Source organism: Peromyscus eremicus, chromosome 7, assembly GCF_949786415.1.
Source record: "Peromyscus eremicus chromosome 7, PerEre_H2_v1, whole genome shotgun sequence".
NCBI classification, from domain to species: domain Eukaryota; kingdom Metazoa; phylum Chordata; class Mammalia; order Rodentia; family Cricetidae; genus Peromyscus; species Peromyscus eremicus.
Window position 1 is genome coordinate 90,278,359 of NC_081422.1, and position 16,347 is coordinate 90,294,705.

At 39.2% G+C, this 16,347-nt stretch overlaps 1 protein-coding gene across 1 annotated transcript in view; it reads left to right on the forward strand.

Annotated features, from left to right (window-relative positions):
* Positions 1–16,347, forward strand: part of Xrn1 (5'-3' exoribonuclease 1) — a 110,189-nt gene that overhangs the window by 64,544 nt on the left and 29,298 nt on the right. The window contains exons 26-32 of the mRNA XM_059268385.1: positions 272–361; positions 581–716; positions 6,037–6,093; positions 6,367–6,499; positions 9,607–9,676; positions 11,667–11,874; positions 13,679–13,774. Of these exons, the coding sequence (XP_059124368.1) occupies positions 272–361; positions 581–716; positions 6,037–6,093; positions 6,367–6,499; positions 9,607–9,676; positions 11,667–11,874; positions 13,679–13,774 (790 nt within the window). The remainder of the gene's footprint in view (positions 1–271; positions 362–580; positions 717–6,036; positions 6,094–6,366; positions 6,500–9,606; positions 9,677–11,666; positions 11,875–13,678; positions 13,775–16,347) is intronic.

Genomic DNA, 16,347 nt, shown 5'->3' on the forward strand with positions numbered 1-16,347 from the left:
TGTTTTAATCAAAGAAGAATCACAGTCATAACTGGACTTTTTTAAGCAATTGAACTATTTCTCTCTCAGCCAATGGGAATTTCTTGAAGCTATAGGAATACTCTATCCAGCCTTTTAGTCTCATTCCTTATTAATACGACCCCTTAGTAATACTATAATAATCTTCAGTATATTCCACATGTCCCCATTAGAATCCAAAATCACTTAACAGGAAGTTTATATGAAGATAATTGCATATTTTAAGGCAATGTTTTATTTCTTTGTTGACTAGAGCACCGGAACTGTTTAGTTATATAGCCAAAAACAGCCAAGAAGATGTGTTCTATGAAGATGACATCTGGCCTGGAGAAAATGAGAACGGGTAAGCAAGGTTTGTGGTACTTATTGCCCCGTAGTTCAATTCAAAACTAGGTTTGAAAGTTCATCTAATGTTACCTTTTATTTTATATTGTTTGAGTTTTGCTTTAATTTCTTAAATCTGTTAATTCACAGTTCCCAGAAAGTTTTTTATCAGATTCTTAATATAAACCCTCAGAAAGTTTTAATCAGTGTGGAAAAATTACTGCTGTTTTTATTGTAGTGCTGAAAAAGTTCAAGAAATTATGACTTGGCTCAAAGGACACCCTGTCAGTACTCTGTCCCGTTCTTCTTGTGACTTACACATTCTGGATGCAGCCATTGTTGAAAAAATTGAGGAAGAAATTGAGAAGTGCAAGGTACTAACTTTCAGTAACCATGGTTACTGATGAGAGCTGAAGTTAAAATGGCCAACTAATATATGTACTTAATGATTCTCATTAGTACTGAATAATCCAGTGTGCCAAAACTATGAATTTTAAAATTTGTTGCTTTGTAATATTTCTAATTATATGATTCTCATTACAATGGAAAGTTTGTGGATGAAAAATAATGATGATTTCCTCTTGGTCACTCTTGTAATTACATTCTTTAATGACACAGTTGAGAGCTAGTGAGATGACTCAATCGGTAAAGGTGCTGATGATGGGAATTCAATCCCAGGATGCACGTGGTAGAAGACGACAACCAACTCCCCGAAAGTTGTCCTCTGACCTCCACATTTGTCACACGGTGTGTGCAGTCACACCCAGGCACATGCACACACACAGACACACACACTAATCTCTTATTTTTCTATTCTGCTATTTCAAAACAACAAACTTAGGTAGCTGACTTAACCTATTTTATCCTTTTGAAATAAACGGTACATTAGAAGTAGATTGGTTATGTTGATATTTGTTTAAACTTTAATTTCTCTTAATGTTGCCTTGATAACACACTCTTTTTTGAATTACTAGCAAAATCAGTTAAAGCTTGGGCTCAAGAGCCATTCCTACCACCATGAACTTAAGATTCTTTTTCAATATTTTAATTTTTCATGCCTCCATTTCATCATTGGTAAATCAGTAGTAAAATAATGCCTAGCTCATAAATTATGATCATCAGTAAGATGAGCTGGAATAAAACATGTTCTCTTCAGGACTGGGAATGCGGCTTAGTTGATATAGAGCTTTCCTAGGATACACAAAGCCCTAATCTTATCCCAGCACCACATCAAGCCAAGTATGGTAGTTAGCATGCCCATAATCTCAGCACTCCAAAAGTAAAGGCAGGAGAATCAGAGTGAGTTCCAGAACAGCCAGGACTGCACAAAGAACGCCTGTTTCGAAAAACAAACAAATTAGCCTATATATACTAGTGATAGCAGCACACTCCTTTAATCCCAGCACTCAGGAGACAGATCTCCGAGTGAAGGCCAGTCTGGTCTACAGAGTGAGTTCACTGCTATGAATGGTGATGGTGGTAGTGTTTGGATTCTCATGAAATATACTCAAACTCTTTGGTGATAGCCACGAAAACCACAACTGCATGACTTTTTTCTCTTTGAAGAAAAATTAATAGACTCACAGCCAAGAGAATTGTTTTGTGTAATGTTGTGTTTTCAGTACTGTGAATTAGGCAAGGACATTACCACTGAGATAATACCCTCACCCCTAAGAGGTTAATTATTCACACCAGGCACTGGAAAGGTGGTTCCATGGCTAAGAGCACTTAGTGCTCTCGGAGAGGACCTGGGTTCAGTTCCCAGCACCCATATGGTGGCTCAAAACCATCTATAACTTCAGTTCCAGAGGATTCAACTCCCCCTTCTGCCTTCTGCAGACACTGCGTGCATGTGTTGTATTTACCTACCTGCAGGCAAACATCTATACAGACATAAAAGTAAAATGAGTATTGAAAAGCTTTTTTCGGGCCAGTGAGCTCATTTGGATACAAAGGATTCTCTGGTTCCCATTTGCGATCCCAGAACTTAGGAGGCTGTCACAGGAGGATTGCACTAGTCTGAGGCCAGCCAGGGCTAGAATGAGATCCTGTCTCCAAAATAAAAACGGGCCTAGGAAGATGGCTCGCTCGATGGGAGTGCTCATTGTATAAGCCTGAGGCCTGAGTTCAGAAACCCTGTACTCATAGAAGGCCAGGAGTGGCCATACGTGCTTGTAACCCCAGCAATCCCTGGGAGGGTGTGGGGGGACAGAGGGTTTAGGAGGCAGACAGGATTTCTGGGGTATGCTAGCTGCCAGTTTAGTTGGGGGTGGCAGTTGGAAAGATAACAGCAAGTTTCATGTTCATGGAAGAGCCTCTATCTCAAAAGTCTAAAACAGAACATGATAGAGGAGGACAGCTGATCTCCTCTAGCCGCCTCACGTGTGTCTGTAGGCACAGAAACACTCATATATACATTCATCATATATTCACACACAACACAATTTTTTACTCATTTTTTATTTTCCAAACATAAAATACATATACAAAATTATAGTTTATTATTTTATTATAACATGCATATAAGTAAGACAAGAATTTAAAGTATTTATATGTGAAAGGAGTGTAATTAGGGTTTAGGTGTGTTATTGGAATAATAAGGAAAGAAGAAAAAACTAAATACAACATTCTGAAAATAATATAAACTTCTTTATAATGCAAGGCCATCATTAAATGAATTTATCAGTAGCTTTTAGACTAGGATGTGCTTCAGTAGTAGAGCACTTACCTACATGTCTGAGGTTTGGATTGGATCACACCACACACACACACACACACACACACACACACACAATGAGTTCTCTTATTAGACAGTAGTAATCATACTGGAAGAACATTTTTAAGCATTCTGAGTTTCACTCAAGAGCAATGGTTCTTAAACTTGAAGGTACAAGTAAATGACCATGGACTCTAGTTAAGTACTGGTTCTGAAATGCCAAATATGGTGGTGCACAGCCATAATCCTAGCACTGGGAGGTGGCTACAGGAGGGCTGTCATAAATGTAAGCCCAGCCCATGCTTAGCAAGTTCCAGGCCAGCCAGGGCTAAAATAACGAGACTGTTGAAAGGAAAAGCCAGAGGCTGGGTCTGTTTGATTCTGACCTGCAGAAGATGGCCTGTGCCACGCCTCAGAACAGTTGCTCGTTCCCTGAGCTCTGAGCAGAGGAGAGGCTGCACAGGACTTCATTTGCAGTTCTGACAGAGCCATAAGGGATTCTGTGAGAAGCCACACTCCAAAGTGCAAAGCCACGCTGGAGAAGTGACGCTTGCTTAGATGTAACTGTTCCTGGCCAGGAACCTTAATTGTTGTTCTCCATCTCTTGGAAAAGTTTCCGTTCATTTTTGTTTAAGTTTTAAAAATTACTAACTTATTTTAAATTAATTTTAAAATAAAATTTAAAAGCAAAATTACATATACTTATACACAACAAGATGTCATATTTAGAAAGAATATTTAATGACCTATTTTTTTCTTTTCTGACAGTATGAAATGGGTTAGTTTTAACTATAAGTTGTCACAGTTATAGATAACTAGACCTTTAGAAGATGCTTGTAAACTTGACTGCAAGAGCTGTGGATATCAGATCTGGGTTCAGGAATATGTCAAAGGAATATATGTTTATGAGAAGTGGATGTACTGTATACACAGAACTAGGAATGGGTGTGCCTGCGGACCAGCAAAGGGACAGATGGGGTACCTCACAATTTCAGATCCCAAATCAACCTTTTTTTTATTTGTTTTGTAACAGAGTCCAATTTTTTACCTGTGTCCATTTCCCTGGCTGGACTTTCCAACCTCCTTCATGGCCAGATGTGACCACAAGATGTGTTACAGTCAGAACCTGGGAGCAGAACCGTTATGGAGCGCTCCCAGAATGGTTCACTGAAAGCTCCTACCCGCTGTTTAACTTACTCTTCTAGCACAAGTTTTTCATCTTTACTCTCTTCCCTCCTACCTGAAAGACTGAAAAATGGTGGCTTTGTTAGCTATGTTAGTCTGCCTATTTTAACAGGTTAGAAAGAAAAGACTTTATTTAACAATCATTTGATCCTAGGAACCCAACCCCTTTTTCCCTTCCCTTTTCCTCTCAGTGTTTGTGGGGAGTATTAGTGATTAGTTGGTTGGTTGGATCTTTTAATTTTGGTTGGTTTGGTTTAATTTATATTTTCTTTTAAAATGACAGAATAAATTCTAGTCTGTTTCAGCAAAAACAAAAAGGCAACCACCTGGTTCTGAGTCACTCGGTCTAAGGTTAAGACCTGAGTATACACTCACATGCCCCAGATAATGTTTTTGTAGATAAATGCTACATACTTTTTTTCTCTTTAGTATAAAATCTTCCTTAGCATAGCATGATGACTGGTGCCTGTAATCCTGGCACACAGAAGGCTGAGGCAGGGAAATCGTCATTAATTTGAGGATACCTGTGTTACAGAAGGAAACCTTATCTCAGAAAAACTTTTATTGACTATTCTTTATAATTCTTCTTAGAAAAAAAATACATTGTATAAAGTTCAAAACAAAATATAATCTTCCAGGCTGGAGATTCTGCTCAGCAGGTAAGAGCACTGACTGCTCTTCTAGAGGTCCTGAGTTCAAGTCTCTGCAGCCACATGGTGACCCACAACCATCTATAATGAGATCTGGTGCCCTCTTCTGGCCTGCAGGCAGAACACTTTATACATAATAAATCTTTAAAATATATAAAATCTTCTGTATTAAAAGTAAGTTTCTTAGGCTTTACGTAGTAAGCTTGTGTCTCGGGTTGCCAGTTACACATTAGATGTGCTCACAGCAGGACTGCTGATACAGCTCCAAGTCATGTGCTTTCCTAGCACCACTGAGGACCTGAAATTAACCACCAGCACTGGAAAAGAGGAGACTCTGCCTAGACCTACTCACCTGCCCATGCTGTAAAAATTGATCTGATTATCCTCCTTCCCACTACTGCACTTGAGTAGTCTAAAGTATTAATCCTCAGTGTACTTCTAACTTTGAATTTTTCTGTTCTATACTTCAAAACAATTTACTGGGGCCAGTGAGATGGCTCAGTGGGTGAAATGCTTGTCATCAAGCCCAGTGACCTGAGTTTTAATCTCCAGGACACATGATGAGAGAAGAGTGCTGACTCCTTCAAGGTGTCCCCATATCTCCATTTCTAGGCCATGACACATATGCACATGCACACGCATACACAAAAATAGAATTAAAAATAAATATGATTTACATATTTAACTTTAAAACTTATAAATAAGAATTGAGGGCCCTGACTGTACCTTTAATCTCAACATTTGGGAGGCAGAGGCAAGTGGATATCTGTGAGTTCAAGGCCAGCCTGGTTCACATAGCAGGTTCCAGGACAACCAGGTCTACATAGTGAGACCTACTTCAAAAAAAATTAGGGCCAGCAAGATGGTTTAACAGATAAAAAGCACTTGCCACCCCGTGATCTGCGTTTGATCTCTGGGCTCTTCATAAAGGTAAAGGGGAGAACCAGCTGCACACATACTACCTAAAATAACACAATTTAAGAATTTAGGCTATATTCATCTTATAAATATGTATTTCACTCCTGCAAGTGCCAAACCTTAGGCATTCTTAAAATGTAATCCCTTTATTTGGCTTTATAAAATACATAGATGTTGAAACTGTTGAATGGTTTTGTAATTTTCTATTTGGATTTTTTTCTTCAGCAAAGAAAGAATAATAAGAAAGTACGAGTAACGGTGAAGCCCCATCTGCTCTACAGAGTAAGTATCTGTAGGGAGTTGAAAGTCACTGTTTTCCTTTGAAAACACGGAGGAAACAGCAATTGTCTCAAGCCTACATGGTGGCATGCCTGGAATGCCAACACTTAGGAGACGGAGTCAGAAGTCTGCTGGTTCTTCTAGAGGATGGCTGAGGCTGTAGGAGAAGTTTTGCACTCGGTGTGGGCTACATAAGACCATGCCTCCACAAACAAACACGGTTTCCGGTGTGAGGAGGAGGCTTTTTCCTTAGAATACATGCTCTCTTCTTTTCAGCCATTAGAGCAGCAACATGGGGTCGTCCCTGATCGGGATGCTGAGTTCCGTCTGTTTGATCGCGTTGTGAACGTCAGAGAGAACTTCTCAGTACCAGTTGGCCTCCGAGGCACCATCATTGGAATTAAAGGGGGTAAGGCTTCAGAACTTGATGTCTTCAGTGCATTCACATTGTGAAGTAGAACATAGTTTTGTGTATTGTGTGCCTCTAAGCAGAAAATAAATCAGAGAAAAGGCTAAATCCTTTTATGTTTTGAGTGTTTTTACCTTTTGGTTGTACTTTCCAAAGAAAATTCTCTTTTTCTGTTTCACATAATCATCTGAGAAGTGGGTGAATGGAGGGGAAATTGAGAAGAACTATTGATAACTTGGTAGTTTATGTATATCACACTAAAATTAAATAAGGTCTTAGAGGATATACTACATTTTTATGAAACTAAAAGGAAATTTTCATCACATCGTAAACTTTTGACAGATCTTATTCATAGTTTTACCTTAATTTGCATTATAATCTATAGGTTCGAGTAAGCCTGATAATCTAGAAATCTTTCAAAATAAACACTATGTTGTTTACAGTGAAAAGACTTTAGATGATTGTACATATTGATTTGACTTTTAGGAATCCAACTAGATTATAGACAGTTGTGGGGGTCTGCACTTGCAGTCACAACACCAGGGAAGCTAAAGCAGTAGGATTACCCCAAGTCCAAGGCTAACCTTGGATGCATAGAAAATTCCAGGCCAGTCTAGGCTACAGAGTGAGACTGAAAAAAATAAGAAAATGGGGATAAAGAGATCGTCTGTAAGTGTTTGCTAATAAGAATAAGGACCCAAGTTCATCCCAAGAACTCATAAAAACTTAGGTGTTTTAGTTAGGGTTTCTGTTGCTGTGATGAACACCATGACCATCATGAGAGAGAAACATCTCCATGAGCAACATGGAGAGGAATGGGTTTATTTGGCTTACATATCCCAAGTTGTACTCCACTGAGGGAGTCGAAGACAGGAACTCAAACCAGGTAGGAACATGGAGGCAGAAGCCGTGGAGGAGCTTACTGGCTCACTCCCAAGTGTATATTGTGTGAGGTACATGTGGAGGTGAGGAGACAAGTTGCAGGGGTTAGTTCTTGCCTTCCATCATCTGGGGTTCCAGGGCTAGTGCCCCGGTCTTCAGGCTCGTCGGCAAGTGCCTTTGACACCGAACATCCCTTAACTGCTCTTTTTAAATGAGCATAATAACTAAGTGATATTTTACAGAGGTGGAGATATATGCAGGAAAAAAGGTACAGCCATACACCAACTAGATTGACTCAAATGCAAAGGGGGTTTGTGGTGCATCTCAGTTGGTAGATTGCCTGCCTAGCATGCGGCAAAGCACTGGGTTCCGGCTCTAGCACCACAGGCAAATGCAGAGGCAGTGGGAACAGAAGTTCAAGGTCATCCCTGGCTGCATGGTGAGTTCAAAGACAGCCTGGGCTACATCAGGCTTTACCTCAGAAGAGAAAGGAAGGATGGAAAGAAAGAAAATAAGGCAGTGTGCAGGTGCCAGCAGTGCCATGGAGTGACTAGACCCTCTCCTGCATTGTCAGTGAGAATGTGGACACAGGCACTTCGGAAAGTAGTTTGATAGGTTTGTTTTTGTTTTTTTGTTTTTGTGGGGGTTTTTTTGTAATTGAAGACGGATATTTTTATTTTTTGACACAGTCTTTTCATAGTCCAGGCTAACCTCAAGCTCATGGTCTTTCTCCATTTGCATCCCAAGTGTTGAAATTTGTTTGTGCACTACCAAGTCTGGCTTTGTTTGTGACATGGCCTTCCTATGTAGCCGAGACTATCCTGGGACATAGTATGTTGCACAGGCTGATCTTAAACTCAGCATCCTCTTGCCTCAGTCTCCCAAGTGCTAGCATTATAGGTATTCTAATAAATTCTTTTTTCTTTTTCTTTATGTGGGTCAGGGTGTGTGTGTGGAGGGGGATGTGTGTATGCTCACTTGGGTGCCACAGTGTGTGTATGTGGAGATCAGAGGACAATTGGCAGAAAACATTCCCTCTTTCTACCATTTGAGTCCTGAGGATTATACTCAGGTCATTTCACCAGCTATGATAAGTTCTTAAAATACGCCATCTGCTCAGTCATTCCATTCCTAGATACCAACCCAGGAGAAAAGAAGACTTGAATTTATACCAAGCCTTGTGTAATAACCAAAAATTAGAAAAATCAAAATACTTGCCAGTAAGTGAATGAATAAACTGGATGCTACATAATGAAATGCTTCTCAATAATAAAAAAAGAAAAAAATGGTACATTCAAAATGGATGGCTCTCAAAATGATGGTGTTGAAAGAAGCCAAACAAAAAAGAATATAAGCTATATAATCTTATTTAAATAAAATTTTAGATATATGCACTAGTCTATAATGACAGTGTTTTAATAGTTTTCTAATCAATAAGGTGTGCATAACAAAATAACACAGAAGACTTTGAGAATAACTATCTCACTTATTGTGGCTCCTTTAATTACGTATGGTAAAGTTTATTATATTACATAGTTTAAATATGTAATATTTATCATATGCCAATGTTAATTCAAAAAATTTTAAATGCATTCCCTAATACTTAGTAACTTCACTTCTAGGGAAGGATTAGCCTACTACATAAAGGACACGTTTATGTGATATTCATAATAGCATTCTTATAATATCAAAAATTATAAACTGTGTCCATTAGCAGAGAAAACAGATCAGTGATAGTACAATCATAGATAGAATACAAGAAATACTGAGGTATATTCAGGAAGTATAAATGAATCTCATAATTTTGAAACAAATACAAGTGTGTTACAAGAGTATATTCTCTATCTTTTATATATATACACACACACACATATATGTATATATATATATATATTGCTTAGAACTTTCAAAACACTACTATACATTATTTCAGATATGTCCATAGATAGTAAAAGTGTAAAGATATATATAGGAAACCAAACTGCCAAGGTAAAGGTTGTGGTTGCCTTTTCAGAAATAAGGACACAATGGTCTTCTAAGGCATTTGTGTTTTTTCTTGCTTTGGATGACAGTCAGTGTGTTGTTATGTCATTCTTCATATTTAAAATAGTTTTGTGTATGTGTGAACTTTTAAAATAAAACACATGGTCTGAGCACTCTTAAAAACTTACTACTGGCTTCTCGTATGGTTTATCAGTCTGATTCCCTCTCTTCATCTTTAACAGCTAGTAGAGAAGCTGATGTACTATTTGAAGTATTATTTGATGAGGAATTTCCTGGAGGCTTAACAATAAGGTTTGTATTTCCACATAATTACTGTGTTTTGTGAATAGTCCGTGCAGCCTCTCTCTGACTTTGTGTTATTTTTACATGTGTTTGCCCACAGTTTGACACCATAGTTGCTCCCACTGTTATAACAGTAAGACAGACATTTTGTCTACCCTTTAGAGTTTCCATTTGAGCAAAGGAGATTCAGCACCTGACTGTATTATTTCATTAAAATGTGACAAGTACATGAATAGTGGTTAACTGGGCAAAGATGGAAGAATAGAGTGAAAAGTACTCAGGAAGACAGGCTAGAACATGCAACAAAGAATATTTCCTAGTTAAGTGACTTGAATAGTGCTAGCTGAATTCAGTGACGTGTAAGTCTTTACTGCCTAATGTAGTGCAGTTGTAGGTGCTTAGCTAGATTGTAGTGGCCCGAGGAGTGAATGGCTCTATAGTAAGGGAGACAGGAAATTTGATTCTGAAGGGGAAAGGCAATAACTGGAAGTTACCAGGTTTAGCAGTAGAGTTGAGTTGCTTTTATTTCAAAACAAATGAAGATGAAGTCATTTTGAGGAAGCTCTAATACGAAGTTTAAGTTGACAAATTACCAAATTTAAAGTTACAGGAGATAATAGTTAGGATGAACTTTCTCACTTCAACTTCGTAATAAAGATTACTAGAATGTTGGAAGGAAGAAATAGGATCCTTTTCCAGCTTTTCTTTCTTAATTTAACTGCAAAGCTGACATGACCTTAGTTTCCTTTGTGTCTGTGTCTTGGTTAGTGGGTAGTTATAATTTTAAAACTCCTCTTGTTTAGCCTCCTGACATAAAATCTGAAGTCTATACTGAGTGGTTTCTAACAGTGCCATTATTGGGTCAGGTAGATGGTGCAGCAGGTGTAGGAGATTGCTGCCCAAATCTGGCAATGAGGGCTAGCCCCAGGACACAGAGAACTGAAGGAAGGAAAGAACTGATTGCGTCAAGTTGTTCTCTGACCCCTGTGCACATTAAGTGATAATATAAAACTTTTATTGTGTCGAAACTTGAATGTGCTTCTTCCTCTAAGACCTTCCAGTTTGTACTCTTCAAATGCAGCAACAGAATTTGGATCTCTTATTCAGTTGTTCGGTTGTAACTCTGCTTTGCACAATAAGTGCATATATATTTAATATGTATATTACATGACTTTTTGTTTTATGTGTGTTTTGAGACAAGAGCTTGGTCAAAGTTGTCCTTAAACCTAAGATCTTCCTTCCTTTACATTCCAAATGCAGGAATGACAGACAGCCATGTACCAGAACACTGTCAAAATATACCTGTATGTTTTAGGCTTTGGGTTTTGTTTTCTTTTTCATTGTTTTAATTTCTTTAACAAAAGATTTCATCTAGGCAGACTAGTTTCAAACTTGAAATGTAGCCAGGGCTGGCTTTATACACCTGATACCCTGCCTCAGCCTCTCTGGTGCTGTGATTACAGGCATGCAGCACCATGCCTGGCTTGGTTTGTTGTTGTTGTTGTTTTCTTGATATCTTTTTCTCCTAGTCCTAGTTAAGGGCATCTGATAGAGAGCTGTGTGAACAATCCCTACATGCATACTCACTTTTATAATGCAGAATCAGTACTATGTGTCGTTCTCATGAAAACACACATATTGTAGCAACCTGAAACTCATAAAGGAACTCCACTTTTTCAGTGTCCTTCAATAAAAGAAGATAGTATTTTGAAAGAGGAAAAGTATTAGGCAATAGAGTTGAAACAGTTGACAAAAGACTCCCCAGTCCCCTTTTCTCAAGTGCAGGGATCCAACCCTGAACTACATTACCAAATTTCTTTTGCTTTTGCTTTTCTTCCCCATTTTTTGAGGCAGGTCTTACTCTGTAGTGCAGGCGGCCTTGAACGGCCTGTGTATCTAAGAATGACTTTGAATCCCTGATCTTCCTACTCCTGGCTGTCAACCGCAAGCAGTATAGGCATGCACCAGACCCACCACTAAACTAACTTTTTAATCACAGGTGCTCACCAGGTAGGGGCTACCGACTGCCAACAAGTGCCTTGGTGAACCTTTCTCATGGGAGTCGATCTGAAACTGGAAATCAGAAGTTGACAGCCATTGTGAAACCACAACCAGCTGTGAATTATTGCAGCTCAAACTCGTCAGTTTCATCTGGGCACCTGGGAGGACTCAATCATTCTCCTCAGTCACTTTTTGTCCCTACTCAAGTAAGTTTCTCATGTATTTCTCTCCACTCTCTTTGCAAATCAAAAACCATAGAGAACTTTGAAGTGGAAACTTGATTCGATTGAGTTTTCTTTCTTGATTTAAAAAAAAATTGGTACAGAGCCTGATGTAGAGATACAGTTTCTGTTTATTTTTCTTTGTTTTATTTTTCTGAGACAGGGTTTCTCTGTGTAGCCCTGGCTATCCTAGAACTAGCTCTGTAGCCCAGTCTGGCCTCGAACTCCAGAGTGCTGGGATTAAATATGTGTGCCACCACCACCTGGCTCAGTTTGCTTTCTTACAGGAACCTGGACCACCAGCCCAAGGGTGGTACTACCCACAGTAAGCTGGGCCCTCCCACATCCATCATCAATCAGGAAAATGCACTACAGACTTGCCTCCAGACATTTTCCCAGTTGAGAGTCCCTCTTCCCAAATGACTCCACCTTTTCCATTGACATAAAACTGACTAGCCCAACACTTACATTCTTATGTAATCAAAATGTCCTATGATACCTCTTAGGAATGACAATAAATTTGAACCATAATGGGGAGATGATTATGTCATACTCATCAAAAACAAGTTTTAATTTTAAAAAAACCTGTAATCCTACTACTTGGTAGTTGGAGGCAGGACGCTCAGAAGTTTGAGCTCATCCTCCACTACGTGAGAGTGAGGCCTCCTGTGCAAATCTAACAAGAAACAAGTTTCAAATCCTTGCCGTGCATTTCATGATCGTGTTCTTCATCTTTCTGAGCATCAAAATTAGGTTATTGTCTGTAAGACAGTTTTAATTCCATGATTCCAAGTCTTAGGCTTAGTCATATTTTTTAGTACAAATGCCATGTATGATTTATCATTGCAAAATTGATATATGTTTATTATAAAGCAATTTGAAAAAACAGGTAATTAAATGTTAATAAACACAAGCAAAATTCTCTCCAATTACACAAGTAAGCACAATTAAATTTTTCTTCTTTGGGGGTTTGTTTCTTTTGAACAGGGTCTCACTCTGCAGCTATGGCTGGCCTAGAACTTGCTATATAGACTAGATCAGGCTGAACTCTGAGAGCTCTGCCTGCCTCTGCTTCTACCTCCTAAAGGCAAGCGCCACCTCTACTGGCCTAGTGCTAAGTTTTGGTGCATGGTTTTTCCAGTCTTAATCTGCAGGAAACGATTTACCTCCTTTAGCTAGTTTTTAAAGTTATTATACATTATTTTTGTGTAAGATGGAGATGTATTTGTTTGTTTTTAGGCAGGTTCTCACTGGGTGGCCTGGCCTGGAGTTGGTATTCTTCCCTACACTTCCCAGTACTGGGATTCTAGGTGTGTGCCCAAAGGTGAAGGTTTTTAAATAAAGTCTTGAAGTGAAAGATTGAATAAGTTAATAGGTTAGCACATTAGAAAACAAAAAATCAGTCTGTTGGTGGGGATATTGTTTATCATCCTTCGAAAGGAAGTTTGAGACAGGTTCTCACATAAGCCCAGGTTGACTTCAGACTTGTTACGTAGCTGAGACTGGCCTCAGACTCCCGATCTTTCTACCTCCACCTCTGTGTGTCATCTTTATAGGATGGTTGGCTTGGACTTCAGTACTTTTCAATAGAACAATTGAGAACCATATATTTATGAAGACTAGTTACATTCCAGTACAGTACATAGCAATTACTATGCTCAGCTTCAGAGCAGGGAAACTGGACGTTCAAATAGTGAAAGTTAAGTGTCTTGTTTAATCATTCAATAATTTTAATAAACAGTTTTATTTTTAACATCATATTTTATATAAATTTTTGTTTATTTACTAGGTACCTACAAAAGGTGATGATGAATTTTGCAACATTTGGCAATCTCTACAGGGATCTGGAAAAATTCAACACTTTCAGACAACGGTACAAGAAAAGGTTAGCATTCTTTGTTTTATAGACAGTTAGTTTAAAGAAAAAAAGCTTTTCTTTTCATTTGTAATGATATATTTCCCTCCAAATTTCATGACCGTTTCAGTCATGAATTTTCATAATTCCTTTTAGGCATACATACATTTGGGCCAGTAAGTGGGAATATAACTTCTTTGAAATCGGTTTTGGCATAATTTTTATTTGTTCAGAAAATTGTAATAATTACATTTTGAATTTAACAAAGGCCTTAATGGCATTCATTAACTTATATTTTCCCAATTGAATATACAGTGTTGTGCTGGTAGTGAGCAAACCTTTTCAGAGATTAAGAAGAGGTTTGAGACTCTAGGCAATGATACAGAGCTTCCTTATCTCCCTTGAGTTTAACCTGGCACTTCAAAAAAAAAAGAAGAAGCGATGCTTAGAGAGTAGAAACTCGGACCAAGAAATGGAAACCAGCCGGGCAGTGGTGGCGCACGCCTTTAATCCCAGCACTCGGGAGGCAGAGCCAGGCGGATCTCTGTGAGTTCGAGGCCAGCCTGGTCTACAGAGTGAGTTCCAGGAAAGGCGCAAAGCTACACAGAGAAACCCTGTCTCGAAAAACCAAAAAAAAAAAAAAAAGAAATGGAAACCAAAGAGGCATTGGGAAATGGGCTTTGTTGGTAGAGTGCTTGCTGTGAAATCATTAGGACCCAAGTTCAGTCCTCAGCAGCACATGCCAGAGCTAGGTGCAGCACACCAGTAACTCTCTCATCCCAGAGCTGCAGAGCCAGGTATAGGAGCATCCCTGGGGCTGGCTCATCAGCCAGGCCAGGTGAATCAATGAACTCAGGTTCAACCAAAGACCCTGGCTCAGAAAATAAAGTGGTGGGCAAAACACCTAGTACACACATGCACAGGAACCAGCACACATTCATGTGCACACACACGCATGAACGTCTGTACATACATACACACAAAAGAATGAACTTCACCATTTGTGGTGGTGTATGCCTGTTATCCCAACACTCAAGCTGAAGAGGTAGTTAGATCAGCTACGTAGGGAATTTGAGGTTAGCCTAGGCTACTCTGAAACCTTATCTCAAATATAAAACAAAAATTTCATTAGCTTGAGAAAATTGCTCAGTGTGGTGGTTGGCATAAGAATGGGCCCCATAGGCTCGTATATTTGAATGCTTAGTCACCAGCTAGTGGAACTCATTAATAGGATTAGAAGGATTCAGAGGTGTGGCCTTGTTGGAGGAAGTGTGTCACTGGGAATGAGTTTTGAGGTTTTTAAAAGCCCACACCTGGCCCAGTGTTTTTTTTTCTCTTTCTCTCTCTCCACATGTGGATTGGGATGTAGCTCTCAGTTACAGCTCTAGCACTATGTGTACTGCCATGCTCCCAGCCATGATGATAGTGGATTAAACCTCTGAAATTGTAAGCCAGCCCCCAATTAAATACTTCTTTAAAAGAGTTGCCTTGATCATGCCAAGCGGGGGCTGATGCCCTCTTCTGGCCTCTTCAGGCATGACACATGTGGCAAATATTGGATGGATGGATGGATGGATGGATGGATGGATGGATGGATGGATGGATGGACGGACAGACAAAAATAATATCTTTTTTAAAACTAGAGAGAGGAAGAATTGGAAGTGACATATATAGGTGACTTTTACAGGCATTTTTAAGCTACTGATCCCTGTCTCTACCTCCCAAGGGTTGGGATTATAGGTGTCACTATACTGTGCTCAAAGAAGTTTGCTCTGAAAGGAAGTGTTAGCAAGCTGTGCACAGTAGCACATACTTGTAGTCCCAACTACTCTGTGCAGCTCAGAAGGCTAAGACAAAAGAATCACTTAACCCAGGAGTTCAGGACCAGCTTACATAACTCAGCTTCCTAAAATGAATGAGTAGGTGAGTGAGTGAGTGAAAACATTTTCCTGATTCTTGCCTGTGCCCTCTTTTTTTACCTCTTGCTTTTCCAACGTTTGACTAGAAACAATTCCACTGAAGTAAACAGGTTTTCTTTTCCCTTTTGCCTTATCATCTGACTAATGACTTGAACTCTTCCCTGTCAAGTGTAACTGACATATAATAACCTCTGATTCAGACCTCTCAATCAAGTAGTTAATCCAGTATTGCCAGCCTGTAGAGAAGGTGTGTATGGATACTCCACTGTCACAGCAACCTCAAGATGTCCCAGAATTAACCTCGTCTGAAGCCTCTCTTCCTACCCCTGTTTCTAACCTGGCAGTCAATCTAAAAAGCTTGGAATCAAGAACTTTTGTCCCCCCATATCTGACTGAGTCTCTGTCTGTCCACACTGGCTTTCTGCTGCTACTTTGGTATGCTGTCACCCCTAAAAGAAAATTTTAGTTGTTGTCTTCTTCCTGTTATCTTTTTGTAACTTCTCAATTCTCGCAATAGACTTTAGACTATTTTCCCCAGGTTTAACCTAAGCTCTAGTCTATGCTCTTCCATGTTATCTCTTTCACTTAGAGTTCTTTGTATATAATCTTTCCTAATATTTCTTAAAGATCCTTTCACCTGCATTGGCATCCAGGCATAATTGGGTAAAGTATCTTCTGGGTTGA